General features: G+C 42.6%; 1 protein-coding gene across 5 annotated transcripts in view; it reads right to left on the minus strand.

The window, feature by feature from the left end:
* Nucleotides 1-13038, minus strand: part of RPS6KC1 (ribosomal protein S6 kinase C1) — a 546019-nt gene extending 532981 nt beyond the window's left edge. For 2 of the 5 annotated variants that reach the window (XM_069233903.1, XM_069233904.1), the window contains exon 1: nucleotides 12825-13025. In XM_069233903.1, the coding sequence (XP_069090004.1) occupies nucleotides 12825-12932 (108 nt within the window). In that variant the 5' untranslated portion in view covers nucleotides 12933-13025. Of the gene's footprint in view, nucleotides 1-12824 lie in introns of all 5 variants that reach the window. The other 3 variants (XM_069233902.1, XM_069233905.1, XM_069233906.1) reach the window with 3 other exon arrangements.
* Between the last annotated feature and the right edge of the window lie 3986 nt (nucleotides 13039-17024).

Consider the following 17024-nt stretch of genomic DNA (forward strand, 5'->3'; position numbering starts at 1 on the left):
AGCAATGGTAACCACATATGGCCTGTTAAAGCAAACAAAACACAAATGATGCTCGGAATGTGGAACCAATCAAACATTCTCCCCAAGTCACAGATCTGGGTTTAATCCATCAATTATTTTGCTCGCCACGTCACCCCAGTTTGGACCCAGTCATATGCAAATCAGTCTTGCCTCTGTTCCCCATGGGATCAGTCCAGCCCAAACTGCCAGTCTAGGTCCTCCCTGGACTGGAAACAAGCATCCTGGGACCGGTTTCAGGGTATCACCCTTCATCAGCCAGGCTAGCTTGAATCTAGTAGCACAGTGAGCCAGGGACCCATGTCTGGGCATACCCAGCGCACTAATGGCGACAAAAGCAAACAAAACACAAATGATGGACAGAATGCGGAACCAACAAAACATTCTCCCCCAGTCACAGATCTGGGTTTAATCCATCAATTCCTTTGCTCACCATGCCACCCCAGTTTGGACACAGCCATATGCAAATCAGTCTTGACCCTGTTCCCCATGGGATCAGTCCAGCTCGAACTGCCAGGCTAGGTACTCCCTGGATCAGAAACAAGCATCCTGGTACCGGTTTCAGGGCATCACCCTACATCAGTCAGGCTAGCTTGAATCCAGTGACACAGTGAGCCCGGGACCCACGTTTGGGCATACCTGGCGCACTTATGGTGACAAAAGGAAACAAAATACAAATGATGGACGGAATGCAGAACCAATCAAACATTCTCTCCCAGTCACAGATCTGGGTTTAATCCATCAATTAAAAAAAATTATGGATTAACCCAGATCTGTGACTGTGGGTGAATGTTTGATTTGCTCTGCATTCCGTCCATCATCCGTTGTTTTTGCACTTGTCGCACCAAGTGGGAAGGGTATGCCCCGACGTGGGTCCCGTGCTTGCTATGCCATCAGATTCAAGTTAGCATGGCTGATGAAGGATAATACCCTGAAATTGGTCCCAAGATGCCTGTTTCGGGTTCAGGGAGGACCTGGCCTGGCAGTTCGGGCTGAACTGTTCCCATGGTGAACAGGGTCAAGGCTGATTTGCATATGGCTGGGTCCAAACTGGAATGGCATGGCAAGCAAAAAAAAGAAAAAAGATGGATTAAACCCAGATCTGTGACTGCGGTATGAATGTTTGACTTGCTCTGCATTCCGTCCATCATCTGTTGTTTTTGCTCCTGTTAAAGCAGACACAGTGAGAAATTCAACTTGACATTGGTGCCCCACTATAACCACTCATCATTAGAAACACTATTTAGAAATGCACAGGGGAGTCCGCTTCGAAAGGTGTTCATCAGAACCAGGCAGTGTATGTGCCTTGTTCACACACCTAGATGAGGCCCCTCTGAGCATGGTCTCAGAGGATCTGTAAATGTTGAAATGGACTGAGGTTAAAAATAATCACTTGTCCATAGGGAACCATTGATTTTTTTTTTTGTTGTATCTGTGGGTCCAGATTGGAGAAGCATCTGCAGATTAATGGCCTAGATATCTATAATTTAATCCTTCAAAGTCTGTTTATCATGTTTCTATAATGCAGATATCTCAAAAACGATTGAACGGACTTATGCCAATGCATAACAAGCATTGGCAAATCCAACAGGTCTAGCCTATACAAGAGGCATTGACTTTGGCAAAGTGTTTTTGTAATGCTGTACACCAGTGTGGCTGCTGTTCAGCATGGCTAAAAGTTAGTGTTGTGGAGTGCCCTAGAGTGGTGTGGGGGAGGGGAGGGGAGTAGAGTGTCGCAGACTAGATTTGTTTGTGTGGAGTGTCGTACAGTGCAGTAGGGGGGAGTAGAGTGAGTAGAGGGGAGTAGAGTTCAGTGGTTCAGAGGCAGAGAGTGCCACAAAGTGGAGTGTCGTGGAGTGGAATAGGGTGGAGTGGGCTGAAGTCGATTTAGGTAGTGGGGCGGACTAGAGTAGTTTGGGGGACTGGACTGGGGTAGAGTGGGTTGGAATGAGTGTAGTGGGGTGGACTGGACTGAAGTGGGGTGGACTGAAAGGGGTGGGGTGGGGTGGACTGAAATGGGTGAGGTGGAATGGACTGGGGTGGATTAAATTGGTTTGGGGTGGGTGGATTGGAGTAATAGGACTGGGGTGGTGTGAATTAGACTGGGATGGGATGGGGTGAACTGGATTAATGTAGGTTGGTTTTGAGTGGGGTGAATTGGAGTGGGATGGATTAGACTGGACTGGAGTGGGGTGAGGGATGGGTAGGGGTGAATTGGGGTGGGGTGAAGTGGAGTGGATGGACAGAATGCGGTGCTCTGGGTTGGGGTGGATTGGATTGGGGTAGGGGTGGATTGTGGTGGACTGGATAGCGTGGATTACATTGAAGTGGGGTGGACTGAAGTGAGGTGGGGTGAGGTGTACTAGAGCAGGGTGGATTGGAGTGGGGTGGACTGAATTGGATCAAGGTGGCGTGTGGTGGATTGCATTGAGGTGTGGTCGACTGGAGTCAGATTAAATGGATTGAGTGGGGTGAATGGAGTGGTGTGTACTGGATTGATGTAGAATGGAGTGGGGTGGAATGGAATGGGGTAAATTGGGGAGGGGTGAATTTGATTGGCATGGAACGGACTGGAGTGGAGTAGATTGGATTGTAGGAGGGTGGAGCGGATTGGTGTGAGGAGGATTTGATTGTGTTGGGTGGATTGGGACGGATTGCATTGATTTGGGGAGGAGTGGGGCAGGGTGGGGTGGACTGGATTGGGGTGGCATGAACTGGATTGGGGTGGATTGGAGTGGGGCGGTTTGGGGTGAATTGGAGAGGAGTAGATTGGATTTGACTGGATTGGAGTCGATTAGATTGGGGTGGGGTAGACTGGAGTGGGGTGCGGTGGATTGGAGTGGGGTGAATGGTTTTGGATTGGAGTGGGGCAGATTGTTTTGGATTCAAGTGGAAAAGACTGGAGTAGGGCAGATTGTTTTGGACTGGAGTCGGCCTGACTAGATCGGGGCACATTGTTTTGGATTGGAGTGGGCAGACTGTTTTAGATAGGAGGGCAGACTGGAGTGGGGCAGATTGTTTTGGATTGGAGTGGGGCAGATTGGTGCACAACAGACTGGAGTGGGGCAGGTTGTTTTGGCTTGGAGTGTGACGGATTGGGAAGGGACTGGGAGGGGAGTGAGGCAGCTTGGATTGGGGTGAGGTGAATGGATTGGGGTGGGGTAGATTGGACTGGACTGGACTGTTGTGGATTTGAGTGGGTGAATTGGGATGGTGTGGGTGCATTGGTCTGGATTACACATGTACAGATTGGGGTGGGGCAGATTGTTTTGGATTGGAGTGGGATGGATTGGAGTGGGGCAGAACGTTTTGGTCCGGAGTGAAGCGGGTTAGAGTGGGAAAGACTGGAACGGGCAGATTGTTTTACATTGGAGTGGGACAGACTGAAGTGGGACAGATTATTCTGGATCGGAGTGGGGCAGATTGGAATGGGGGGCATTGTTGGGGATCGGATTGGGGCAGATTAGGGTGGGGCACATTGTTTTGGAATGGAGTGGAGCAGATTATTTTGGATTGGAGTAGGGCAGATTGTTTTGGACTGGAGTGGGGCAGATTAGAGTGGGGCAGATTGCTTTGAACTGGAGTGGGGCAGATTGGAGTGGTGTTGGTTGGGAGGTTTGGAGTGTGGTGGATTGGAGTGGATTGGATTGGGGTGAATGGTTTGGATAGAAGTGGGGTGGAATGGACTTGTCTTGGGTGGTGTGGATTGAGTGGGGTGGATTGGTGTGGGCGAGGTGGGGTGGATTGGACTGCGGTGGATTGGACTGTACTGCACGATTATGTATTAAAGCATCATTTCAGAAATTACACATAACAAAGGATTAATAATGTCACTTTGTAATGTTTAGAACAAGATATTCCTCATATTTTTAGAACAGCGCCCACGAGCAAAAAACTTGAGAAAACATGAGTGCATCGTGAGAAAAGAAGACTTGGCAAAATAAAAAGAAAGTTAACCATAGAAAATAAATCTTTGTAGTTTTGATTGTCCTGCTGGAGAAGTTTTTGGGCCAGTCACGCCTTCTGTTTGCATGGCACTAAAAGTTACAACGAACAAAATAGTACCTCAATCACGTAGTGAGCAGCAGACGGGCACTGATTAAGTTGAATGAATCAGTGCTTGGGTCCCTGCTCCACAGAAAGGAACAGAAATGATGCTAAACCTGCAGTGATCAATTACGAGGCTTTAAAGAAGAGTGCCAAGCAAGCCAACAAATGGTAAACAACAGACGGGCTCCAAGCCCTTATTGTTAACAACAGTGCTCTCGAAGCTTGACCTAAAATTGTTAAAAGTGCTCTTGCAGGATTGACCCTAAAAAGGGCTTATTTTTAGTCAATCAGTAATTTGCTGCCCAGTTTAATGTAATTCCATCCATCAGCGTTTGTTCCAAATGACACTAGAATTCATATAGGAGCTGAAATGGAAAACACTTCTTTTTGGAACTCCTGTAGCACTCTTTCCCTTTGGACAGATGGGCATAACACTTGGCATTTCAAAACTTAGCTAGATGTGTCAACAAGCTTCCCAATTAAGTGAAAAGTTGTCCAACGGTGTCAAAGCAATTAGCAAACCAAAAAAGTACATACACTGAAAAGTAAGAAAACCAAAGCTAAAGACCCAGACAGTGGTTACCGCAGACTGCAACACGTAGCTATACATATATATAAAAAAGATGAACATGTTATGACAATTATCAAACAATATAGGTATGGAAATGGAAAACACATCAAATGAGCCAAATCTCATCTTTCTAAGAGAAGATGCGTGCACTAAGAGATTAGCCTCTCTTCATTATGTCAGGTCACCTCTTAATGAAAAATTGTCCTTAACGCTTCCTTCAAACCATCCTACTTCTTGCATTTTTAACAAGTATGTTATACAAAAATTGTATAAAGAGAAATCAGACTGATTTTAGCAAAAAAGTATAAATATTCACGATTGTATGAGCTACCCACATCCAGGTATTACATTCATGATAAGGCTGGATACTGTTGTGGGCTTAGTCTTTTAAACCTCAGGAACGTATCCTATAATCTTGGCACCCGACTGACTCTTGAGCACACAAAGTGATTGGAAGTAAGTAAAACACAAAAATGCTATCTTGCTTATGTGATGCTATGCATTCTCTAAGATTAATTTGTCTCCATGAACAAGTTTTTTTTTTTATTGCATCAGCCTCAAAAGTTAAGGCTCTACCATGGACACTTCATGGTAACTCCATATTATATGCCCAGGCATTTGCATGTAATAGAAAATTTAAAAACAAAAATGTTTTGTGAATTATGGGCTGTTTGCACATCATATTTTGAATACACTGTTACAGATATGCATTTTTCAAAATCTGTTTCATGTAATTTTCTCTCAACAGTATGTTCTCTATCGACTAAGTCCTTTTATCTAGATCACTTTATTAGCATCTAATGAGTTTTAACTATTCTAGCCTAAATACTTCAATAACAGAACAAGAGACTTATTGTTCCCTTGCACAAGCAGACTTACTGTGACATAATAATTAAGTCTTCAATGTCATTAGTTTTCAGCTTACATTCTCAAGTTCTCGCTCAACAATCAAGAGGGGTGGTTTTCAGTAGAAAGTTTGTGGGTTTAGTCATACCCCACTGTAAGAGAACCAAGAACCAGCTCTAACGTCTGCTTTATATCCCTCTTCAGCCCTGGTGCGTCCCTTCACAGTTCTACTGTATCCCATTGGTGGGGTTGGTTTGAAGGTCCTACTCTTTCATGTGAGGTTGAGTCTATGGCCAACCTCTTTTTATAATCATTGGAGTTGGAAGAGGGTGTGGTCCAAGGCAAGTTCTAGGTTCTGAAGTTGTCAGCTTCAGAGATCAGCATTTTCCTAGTCTGGAAAGCATTGTCCCTCTTCTGATTTCTTTTATCATCCCCTTGATGTAGCATTTTCAGAGGTTCTCTATTCTGCCCAACACTCTCTCCTCACCGATCAGAGGGAATCAACCCTACATGATATCTAGTGGCTCATACAAGTTATGTAGAGCACCTACGAGTATGATCCCTTGTATCCAGGATTCACTGTTCAGGGAGTGCTAAGGTGCTGGTGACTGACTATCATCCCTGTTTAATTCAGCTAGCATATAAAACATGCAGTGACTCCATCACGCATGTCTAAAAGTAAATAATATTACAATTTCCAACCTAAACTATGTTTATCTTTCACTGTAGAGAATTTTACATATACCCACTGCATGGAAAATCAGACAAGCTAGGATCCAGGAGCCTAACACTTCACTATCCAAATGCATACACACTTTTGGCTCAACTACTAAGGAAAGCTTACTTTTTCCTTGTTAGCCCAGGCTGATTCAGTGTATGTCCAATGAATATACTGTTTGTAGATTATGCATATCTTGTTTTTATATTAAATTAGATTACATTTTCTAGGTTTAAAGCAGAATCCTAAACCTCTACATAGGAATGAACATTGTGATACACAGGACAGATTTAATTTGTGTTGCTGAAAAACAAAGCAAGAGGATGTTAATCTTTGCAGTCTGCAGAAATTGTCTGGGATGTGTTCCCCCAGAGAGGCTTCACTGTCTTTTTCTAATATCAGAAGGGATTCAGGTTACTGGTGGTAACGAAGAATAAGAAAGGACACTGCACATCTGCTTTGAGTTTGTAATGTCCTAAAATGTATTTTGAAGAAATTGTACGTGTTGGTATAAACTAAGGGTTGAGATGTACTTAGATCTTTCCTTCATTCACAATGGCTGACTTGTATTGGAGAATCTAACATCCATTTGATTGTCTCTGAGATGTCGCTCAATATCCATTCCAGAACTTATTTCAACAACAGAGTTACCTTGCTTATTTATGATAACAGATGAGGATAGCCACGTATGTATGAGCTGCACCTTTCAGTAAACTATTCATTTAAAGACTCAGTTTGTGTTTTTTTTAATAAAACCCATGGCAATTGCTGCACATCAAATTATTGTATAATTATATATTTACCGGAAAAGCTGCTGGGTACATAGCCCAATAACTCACAATAACAATAAACACAATATCAAGTTCTGAAAGCACTGAAAAAATGGCATAACCGAAAGGCAATACTATTTGGGTACAGGAAAGAGGTTGGTGTTAATGTCACAATTTTTACACCAGACGCAGTTCAGGAAATCATAGAAAGAAAGTAGGCAGACATCAATTAAACTAAAAAGTCAAAAGAAGTTTACTGTGTAACAGGAACGTGCAACCTTCATTAAATCAATTAGTAACTTAAAATGGTTGCTACGTAATCTACCATTATTTACAGATGTATAGACTTGGACTGTCTGGCAAACAGAAGCTCTGTTGACCAAAGTGAATCCCACTGCTGGCAAATCCTGCATGAGTGCACTTGCTGTTGGTTGATCTCCGTTACTCAGCAAGGCCTAACTTTCAGGGAGACAAGTCATCTGACCCTTGTGGGATTCCCAATTCCTGATCTGTGCTTGCAAGTGTGGCATTAAAATTGGGTGGAGAAGGTGCTCACTGGGACCTACAGCCATACCATTTCAGAGGTTTCAGAGAGGCAATGCAAAAGACTGGGTAAGAAGGCAGCATGCTCCATCTCTTGCCACTGCTATGCTTTCCATGAAAAGCGGTCCCATTGAGGGAATAAAGAAAGCTGCATTTATACAAAACTAACTTTGAACAAGCTCCCCAGCATTGTCTTGGTTTCTTACTATGCTACTACTTCCTCGCTAGCCCTCCAGTATCACTCAGTGACTGAAACTCGTGATTCTGCTGTATGGGAGCAGGTGGGCTCTTGGGTACCATGAACACCATCACTGAATGCTCCTTCTTTACTCAGCTGTTCCTGAGAAAGCATGGGGCCCTGTGGTGGCTGATGAGGTGTGCTCTTTTCCACTTATTTTAACTACACCATTTACAACAGACATTTCCCAGAGCTTGGTAATGCTGAAATCTTACAGGACTTATTTCCATAAGCATTAAAAAAAACCTGAACCACTGCCAACAAAGGCACTTTAAAGATTCCTTGCTGCCAGCAAGATCTACTGACTGCGTTAACTGGTGTTTGACAACATGTCATTGTCAATTCTTTTTTTTTTGCTAAAGATGAATTGTTGTGTAAACAGTGTTCAAAACGCGTCATTTCACGGTTTGCTAAGTGTATCAATAGCACTTCTATTATTAGCTTAGTGTTTTCTATTTGATCATGCAAATTAATGTACAAACAGAGGTTTGGAGTCTTATGTGCTTCTACAGATTAATGTTAAGTATGCAAGTACCATACTTGATAGCATTCCATCCCCAAAGTGATGGTCAAGCTGAAATACGAAATCAAGTCATCAAAAGATATATGTGCTTGTTTATTAGAGCTACACACAAAGTAACTAGACCTCATTGTCTCCACTGGCAGAGTTTTTTTTTCTACAACCATTCAACATTTACATCCGTTAAAATGTGCCCTTTCTTTTGCAGTTACTGATGGACTCCAACAATGTTCCCTTGTCTATAACTTCCCGCATTGAAGTATGAGCAGCATACGACAAAGCACTTGACAGTCATATTTGAAAACAAGGAAATTAGTACCTACAATATTCCAATAAGACTACAATCCATTTACAACTTGATTAGCACAGGCCAGCCCAACACATTATCCACATTTCTCAGGGTTGTTTGATGTTGCAAACGTGATAAACACTGTAGTTGTGTGGTGAAGCCCATCAAATCAGCTAAGGATCTATCCAGTACTCCATATGCTGACAATGAATACTAGCTGTCCAGCCAATTTCACAGACAATGCCCACTCGGCTTGAAGCGCAAGCCATATTAAACGCATACATTTGATTACATTGCTAAGAATACAGAGTTCACTTGAAAGCATATGGCCTGAAAAAGCACTTCCTTTGAACTTCATACCTCAGAACATGTTCACAATTTGACAAAAAATGTTCACATTTACTAGCCTTATACACAAACTCCATTTCCCGGTGGCACAACCTTCAACCTAGGGTGATATTCTTTAAGGGTCTATTTACGACAACATAAGTATAAACGTCCTCTTTTGACTAAACTCATTGCTGTCAAAACTTTCAGCAGCTCCCTTACTTATGACAATTCTTCTTTAATTGATGGGGTTCGGTGGGGTCTAGATCAGGTACGAAGTTTCCTGTTCAGACAAGGCATAGTGTTTGTGGAGGGAGGTGCCTACATACAAGTTCCCTGCTGGACACTCAACCCATCTTCAGGCTTGGTGCAGTGGTGGAGAGGAAATTCCATGCTGGGTCATAGTTCCACACCATTGCTAACTGCTCAGACTTAACAGTTTTCTTCACATTTCCTCAAGGTATTTTGGTAGAGAACTGGAAAAGGAAAGACCATGCTATTCTATGCTACTACCCTCCTTCAAATCCATAGCATGTCCATTCTATATAACTGGGTGTCAGAAATGATGGTGTTGCTTTTGTAACACAATCTCTATGTGTGTCTCAAACTGTTGCTGCCTTCCTGCATCTTCACACGTTCTTCATCTAGCTGCTATTCTTGAAATCTCTGATTTCACAATTGTTGCCGTGTCTCAATTAACTCTAGTGTGAAGGGGCAGTTAGGTAGATGGGGTACCTGGGATGTCTTTGTTGCCTGTTTCCCTTCTTTTCCCAGCTGTTTATCAGCAGCAGACTTCCTGACACTGTCTTGACAACAAATGGAGAGGATGCTACCACAACGCTCAATGGTCTAGATGGTTTCAGTGTCCCGGTACACCTGTCGGTAGATCATTCGCCTCCCATAAGGGAAGTCCAACTGTGGAAAGGGATCTGTGATGGGTTTTACCAGCCACAATTACATATAGTAGAACAATAATGTAGCATAAGAGACAGCCTAGGACAGTCAAGGGTCATCTTTTAAGTCTTTTTTGAATGAAAAGATCAGTTTACCCCACATGGAAGCGATGGGATGCTCGTGGACTCTGAACGTCTATTTACTTCATAGGAATACAGACCCTGTCTCCGCCTAGCCAATCACTGTGTCACGCCACTGGATACGTCCAAGCAGGAACAAAGCCTTCCAACTCATTGAGATTTTGCCCTAGCCAGCAAAAAGGCCAAATCATGAAATCAGCTTATCGTCCCACTACATTATTGGAACTTATACAGCCCCAATACACAGCACTCTAGATTAGTACTGGACTTGTAAACAAGTTCAGGTGTATGCCGTTAGGCCCTGGCACTTTCCAAGAAAGGCTTTCCTGAATGGACAATTTCTGAATATTCAAAGAAAATCTCCTTAGAGGGTGTCAGAGGAAAGATGCAGTGGGCCTTGCTAGTAGATTCAGAGTAACTGTACTTTAAAAAAGAAAAACTGGTCCACCCTCTAACCAGCAGTAATGTGTGCAGTGAAATCTGGAGCATGGAAACGATAGCCTTTAATAGAATTAATTACTTTCCAAAACAGTTTGGAGTCCTTGAACTTGTATGCCAACTCCTTTGACTCTCAGGAGTTGGCCCTAACCGACACATTCTTCTTCTTCAGGGTGGATCAGTGTGGAACTCCACAGATGAGGTCACGTGAATCCGAGGTGTATGGTGTCAGGCTGACTGACTGGTACTTTAAAGGACAAACGGTCCCTACAGGAAAACAATTATTCTTGGATCCAAGAGATGAATTTAGTTATGACACAATATGTTAGTATGTAAGATTTAAAAACACAATGTTTGATAACAATCAAACCAACACCAAACCAACCAGCACCAAAAGAACAAACAGAATAATGTGCTTAGGCAAACAAAAGTGTTTGATACATTACTTAATATGTCTAGTTCTTCTCTCCACTTGCCAAACAGTTGAATCTCAGGCACTGATTCTTAAGTATCCTGATGACGATCATTACACCTTGAAAGGATTGAAACGTTGTCAACTTTGCATGCAGACCCTTTACTGTATATTTGAATTGATAAGGCTGTTTCATGTTTATCTGAACTATGACATAAAAGGATTATTTTTTATATTTGTCACTTCTGTTTGCCTGAGTACATTTGTATTTTTGTTCTTTTGGCACTACCTACTATTTTGATTGTTAATAAACAATGTTTTTTAAATCTTACATATGAACACATTGTGTCTTACCTAAATTCACCTCTGGTATCCAAGACTAATTGTTTTCTTGTAGGGACATGGGTTTCCCTGTTTTTTGCAAAACAGATGACTGACTGGGTCCTTCCAGTCAGAAAGGGGCAGATCCGTCCGAGTCCTTTTTCATTGGATTCCGATGTTGTGTAGGCATTGGGTGAGGATAGGGTGAGATACAATGTCAAATGCTGCAGAGATTTCAAGGAAGATGACGGTTGCCATGTCTCCTCTGTCCAGAGTCATGCAGATGTCATCCATGATGGCGATGAGGGTAGTTTCTGTGCTGAGGTTGGGTCTGAAACCAGACTCAGTGGTGTAAAGTAGTTAGTGGTCATTGAGGTATTTGGTAAGGTGCCTGTTGATGATATTCGCTAAGACCTTGTTCATGAACAAATGAAACAGCAGGCAAAGAGTTACAATCAAAATCATAAAGTGTAAGATCAGCTGTTTTCCAGGTCTTCTGAAGTAACAAAATATCATACTATTTTATAAATAACTTACAGTGGTCCAGTTTGATCTGGGCTGTGACACCAACAACATTCCACTTATCAGATTTATAGAAGACAATCTTCTATTGAGTGAACCCACTTCAGAAAATACAACGATGTTTGCCCCAAGACTGTCTGAGAGTGCTTCATGAGATCACTTATTTACTCTAATTTCTCCATAATGTTACCATCATGAACGATTTCATTTAATCACTGGTTGATTATTGCAACTATTTAGAACTTACTTGTGCCTTACCAGAAAAACTTCAATTAGTCCAGAATGCGACAGCCCAAAAGATAGTGGGGTTATAGACAAGAACACAATGATCCAGTGCTTAACACACTCCACTAGCTGCCTCTATACCAAAATGTTATATAAATCAATGTGTCGGCTGTATAAAGTCTTACATTCTGACAATCAATCACTTACTTACCCTCGTTTTATTTGTTTTCATCATCGTCGTGCTTTAAAATCAGCTGACCAATGCCTCCTACCAATTAAAAAAATTAAGTGTTCCTTAAATGAGGGGGGGGGCTTCCTCGGTTGGAGGATGTGTGCAATGCACTGGAACTCTCTAACATTAAATGTTCGCTCAGAAAACAATTCGCTCAAATCCAGCTAAGCTTTAAATACGTGGCTTAATCCTTATTGGTATGGTAGCTCGAATAACCTGTGATTAACTAAATGCGGCCAATATGCCACCGGTGTAGGTTTGTTCTTTAACAATGAAATAATGTAAATGCAAATATAATAGGCATCGCAGAGTGTACTGAATTGAGATGTATATACCTGGGTGTGCTGTGTGCAGTAAGGTGTCTTGAGCTGTTGGCATGGAAGTGTTGTGTGCAGCAACTTGTGCTTTGTGTCAGGTTTTGATGTCTATGGTGCTCGGTAGTGTGACCAGTTGCATGGTCGGGTGAAGTTCTATGTGAAGTTGGACGTGCAGTGTTTCCTGCAGCTGGCTGTGCAATAAGCGCCGGTGCCTGTAGTAGGATGTGCAGTATTGAACTGAACAGAGATAGTAGCCATGTGGTCAATGCAATTAGTTCTGCGTAAAATCATCGACTGTGCAGTACGTGTGTACAGTGCGGTGCTTTTCGTTGAGTGCCTTATGCAGCGTGGTACCCAGCTGGCTGTCCAGACCGTGTTTTTATTATGCAGTAAGCACTGTTAGTACTATGCTCCCCGACGAGCTGACACTTACCCTGGCGGTGACTTTGTATACGGTGTAACCGCGCTGATGTCTCTTGGGCTCAGTGACAGTGTAGAAACGACCAAGTTCCCCGCCGTCGCTGTCTCTGCGGGCGATCATACTGGCCTGGTGGCCCCGGAGACACCATCAGCACCGCCCTGGGCTGTCACTGAGCAGCCTGCACCACAGCCGTGTCCCACAGCTGCGTTTACACTTCCGGGTTACTAGATCCATACAGTCACAAGTGTACTGCAGGCAAAGCTAGTGCAGTTGATGGGGCCGAATGGGAAACCCTGGCGGCCATGTTAGACTCGGCACATCTCCAGCACAACAGACTCACAGCCTAACGACGCAGACTCCTCTGAGGAAACTGTCAAATATATAACAAGGTTTTATGAGCTATCCCACTACACTAATGATAGCCAGTACTACAAAAGTATATCAATCCACTATATTTGCTTTTTTTTTTTTTTTTAAGATAAAAACACGAATAGTTTCCAAACAAAGGCTAGTAACGCTTTTTCAATGGGCTCGTTCCTTTACAGCCGCACAAGCACTGTTACACGAAAGTCCCCTGGGGCAAAATTTAAGAAATTGATAATCTGGCTTGGTTTGAATTTAAGAATACCGAAATCAATGCAGCGGCCATTTTGGAACGTCATGAATTTAGTGGCTATTTCTGTAAGAAACTGTTGTATTCTATTTATTAGGAGCCTGGTGCAGTGATGTGTTGATTGGTAACTGTGACGCTTCCACTTCTGGAATCCAGGGGGTGAATTCTGAAGGGTTGAGCAAGCTGACAGTTGCTGAGGATTAAAAATGTTCTAGCTAAGGCCTCAAGAATTTTAGATTTTATAAAGGACAGGGAGGCGAGGATTATGCTTTCTCTTACCTTTACAGACAAACAGCAGCCGATAAACAACCATTAAACTTTTAACTACATCTCCCATGAACCCCTCCTGTTCAATCACAGGCCACTCCTGCCTCCATATAAACCTCCAACACTATAATCCTTCCTCTTTCTTTGCCATAACAGGAATAACAATAAGCATTTGCAATGCAACAGGTCTCGCGTTTGCTCATGTTAGAGCTGATAGCGTTGTAAACTCCTAACCCGACTTTTCACCTATCGGCAAAAGTGCATTTAAGTACTTAACCCGAAAAAGTGCAATTAACTATGTAAAGCGATCGACTTCTGCCAAGCGAAATCGCGCTAGTAAATTAGAGAAAAAGTAGTCCACGAGCTGGACAGAAAACAGCGAGCCTCGCATGTTTTCTGTACTTGGTCGATGCGCTCGAGGAGGGCTAGCCACCGGAAAAGGCATGACGTATGCATGCCTTCGACTAATGAAAGCAAGCAGATTTTATTAGGCAAGCCCACGAACCAATGAAAAACACTGACGTGACGTCGACAGGGCTCCGAGCCATTTTCTAAACACTTAAGCGTCTTACTGTGATACGCATGCGCGAGCGCATACAAGGCAGACTCGACCCTAAAAAGTCAGTGTAAAGAACTTGCAGAAAAAACGCTCCATCCATCCAATCCAGAACTTGATGACCGCTTCTGCCCCTTATTCCATGGAAATGTCCTTGAATTCAGGCGCTCAGATTCTCTATAAACGCTCTCTCTAGATCCTTCAAGATGTAGAAACGTTCATCCCTGAGGAAAATAAGAAACAAAACTAATATCTAACTCTTAAAGGGCTGGGTAAGTCAACAATAAAGCAAGTGCAATGTACATATTAAATACATGTCATGTTAATTTCAAACAAAGACGGGATAATCCTCACCTCCGTGTCTTTAGTAGAATCTAAAATTCTTGACGCGTTAACTAGAAAATTTTTAATTCTATGTCAGGACCGGAGGCTTTGGATTATGCTAGTTTAAAGATTACTTACCACCCCTGACACCACATCTACTATTGGTTTCTGGTAAAACACTATAAAAGTAGAATCACTGGACCATTCAGCTGCGTTCATGATATCTTCCAATCTCACACCTGTTGCAAACGCCATGGAAGCCATGGCTCCTCTGACAGAATGAGCCTCAAACATAGAGGTATCAATGCCTGCTTCCGTTAATAACCAATGGATCCAAGGAGCCAAAGTTGCTGCTGAAACTGGTCTAAAAGGCTTTTGTAAGGCAATGAGTAACTGACCAGAGACTTCATGTCTAAATTCTCTTGTAACATCTTCATAAGCTTTTATGCACTGTACTACACATCATTTCCTATCATTAGGAAAGGAGGGGTAAGAAATACACCTTGACAATGTTTTTGTACGTCTTGAATTGGAAAAGGAAACTCCAGAAGGAGTCAACAATAAAGCAAGTGCAATGTACATAATAAATACATGTCATGCTTAATTTCAAACCAGGACGGGATAATCCTCACCTCCGTGTCTTTAGTAGAATCTAAAATTCTTGACGCGTTAACTAGAAAATGTACCTCTATGAAACTCTACCTGCTAAGTCCAGAGCTTTGACATCCGAAATACGTCTGTACGAAAGAAAGCATAGTAACATACAGGGAGTGCAGAATTATTAGGCAAGTTCTATTTTTGAGGATTAATTTTATTATTGAACAACAACCATGTTCTCAATGAACCCAAAAAACTCATCAATATCAAAGCTGAATATTTTTGGAAGTAGTTTTTAGTTTGTTTTTAGTTTTAGCTATGTTAGGGGGATATCTGTGTGTGCAGGTGACTATTACTGTGCATAATTATTAGGCAACTTAACAAAAAAAAATATATACCCATTTCAATTATTTATTATTACCAGTGAAACCAATATAACATCTCAACATTCACAAATATACATTTCTGACATTCAAAAACAAAACAAAAACAAATCAGTGACCAATATAGCCACCTTTCTTTGCAAGGACACTCAAAAGCCTGCCATCCATGGATTCTGTCAGTGTTTTGATCTGTTCACCATCAACATTGCGTGCAGCAGCAACCACAGCCTCCCAGACACTGTTCAGAGAGGTGTACTGTTTTCCCTCCTTGTAAATCTCACATTTGATGATGGACCACAGGTTCTCAATGGGGTTCAGATCAGGTGAACAAGGAGGCCATGTCATTAGATTTCCTTCTTTTATACCCTTTCTTGCCAGCCACGCTGTGGAGTACTTGGACGTGTGTGATGGAGCATTGTCCTGCATGAAAATCATGTTTTTCTTGAAGGATGCAGACTTCTTCCTGTACCACTGCTTGAAGAAGGTGTCTTCCAGGAACTGGCAGTAGGACTGGGAGTTGAGCTTGACTCCATCCTCAACCCGAAAGGGCCCCACAAGCTCATCTTTGATGATACCAGCCCAAACCAGTACTCCACCTCCACCTTGCTGGTCGTCTGAGTCGGACTGGAGCTCTCTGCCCTTTACCAATCCAGCCACGGGCCCATCCATCTGGCCCATCAAGACTCACTCTCATTTCATCAGTCCATAAAACCTTAGAAAAATCAGTCTTGAGATATTTCTTGGCCCAGTCTTGACGTTTCAGCTTGTGTGTCTTGTTCAGTGGTGGTCGTCTTTCAGCCTTTCTTACCTTGGCCATGTCTCTGAGTATTGCACACCTTGTGCTTTTGGGCACTCCAGTGATGTTGCAGCTCTGAAATATGGCCAAACTGGTGGCAAGTGGCATCGTGGCAGCTGCACGCTTGACTTTTCTCAGTTCATGGGCAGTTATTTTGCGCCTTGGTTTTTCCACACGCTTCTTGCGACCCTGTTGACTATTTTGAATGAAACGCTTGATTGTTCGATGATCACGCTTCAGAAGCTTTGCAATTTTAAGAGTGCTGCATCCCTCTGCAAGATATCTCACTATTTTTGACTTTTCTGAGCCTGTCAAGTCCTTCTTTTGACCCATTTTGCCAAAGGAAAGGAAGTTGCCTAATAATTATGCACACCTGATATAGGGTGTTGATGTCATTAGACCACACCCCTTCTCATTACAGAGATGCACATCACCTAATATGCTTAATTGGTAGTAGGCTTTCGAGCCTGTACAGCTTGGAGTAAGACAACATGCATAAAGAGGATGATGTGGTCAAAATACTAATTTGCCTAATAATTCTGCACTCCCTGTAGTAAGTTTAGCTGAAAGCTGTTTCAGGGAAAGGTCCTCATTACAAGGCCAAGTTTTAAGAAAATGTAGAACCACTTTAACATCCCCCAAAGAGGAATACCTTGGTTGAGGAGGCTTAACCATA

The sequence above is a fragment of the Pleurodeles waltl genome, chromosome 5 (genome assembly GCF_031143425.1).
Source record: "Pleurodeles waltl isolate 20211129_DDA chromosome 5, aPleWal1.hap1.20221129, whole genome shotgun sequence".
In the NCBI taxonomy this organism is placed as follows: domain Eukaryota; kingdom Metazoa; phylum Chordata; class Amphibia; order Caudata; family Salamandridae; genus Pleurodeles; species Pleurodeles waltl.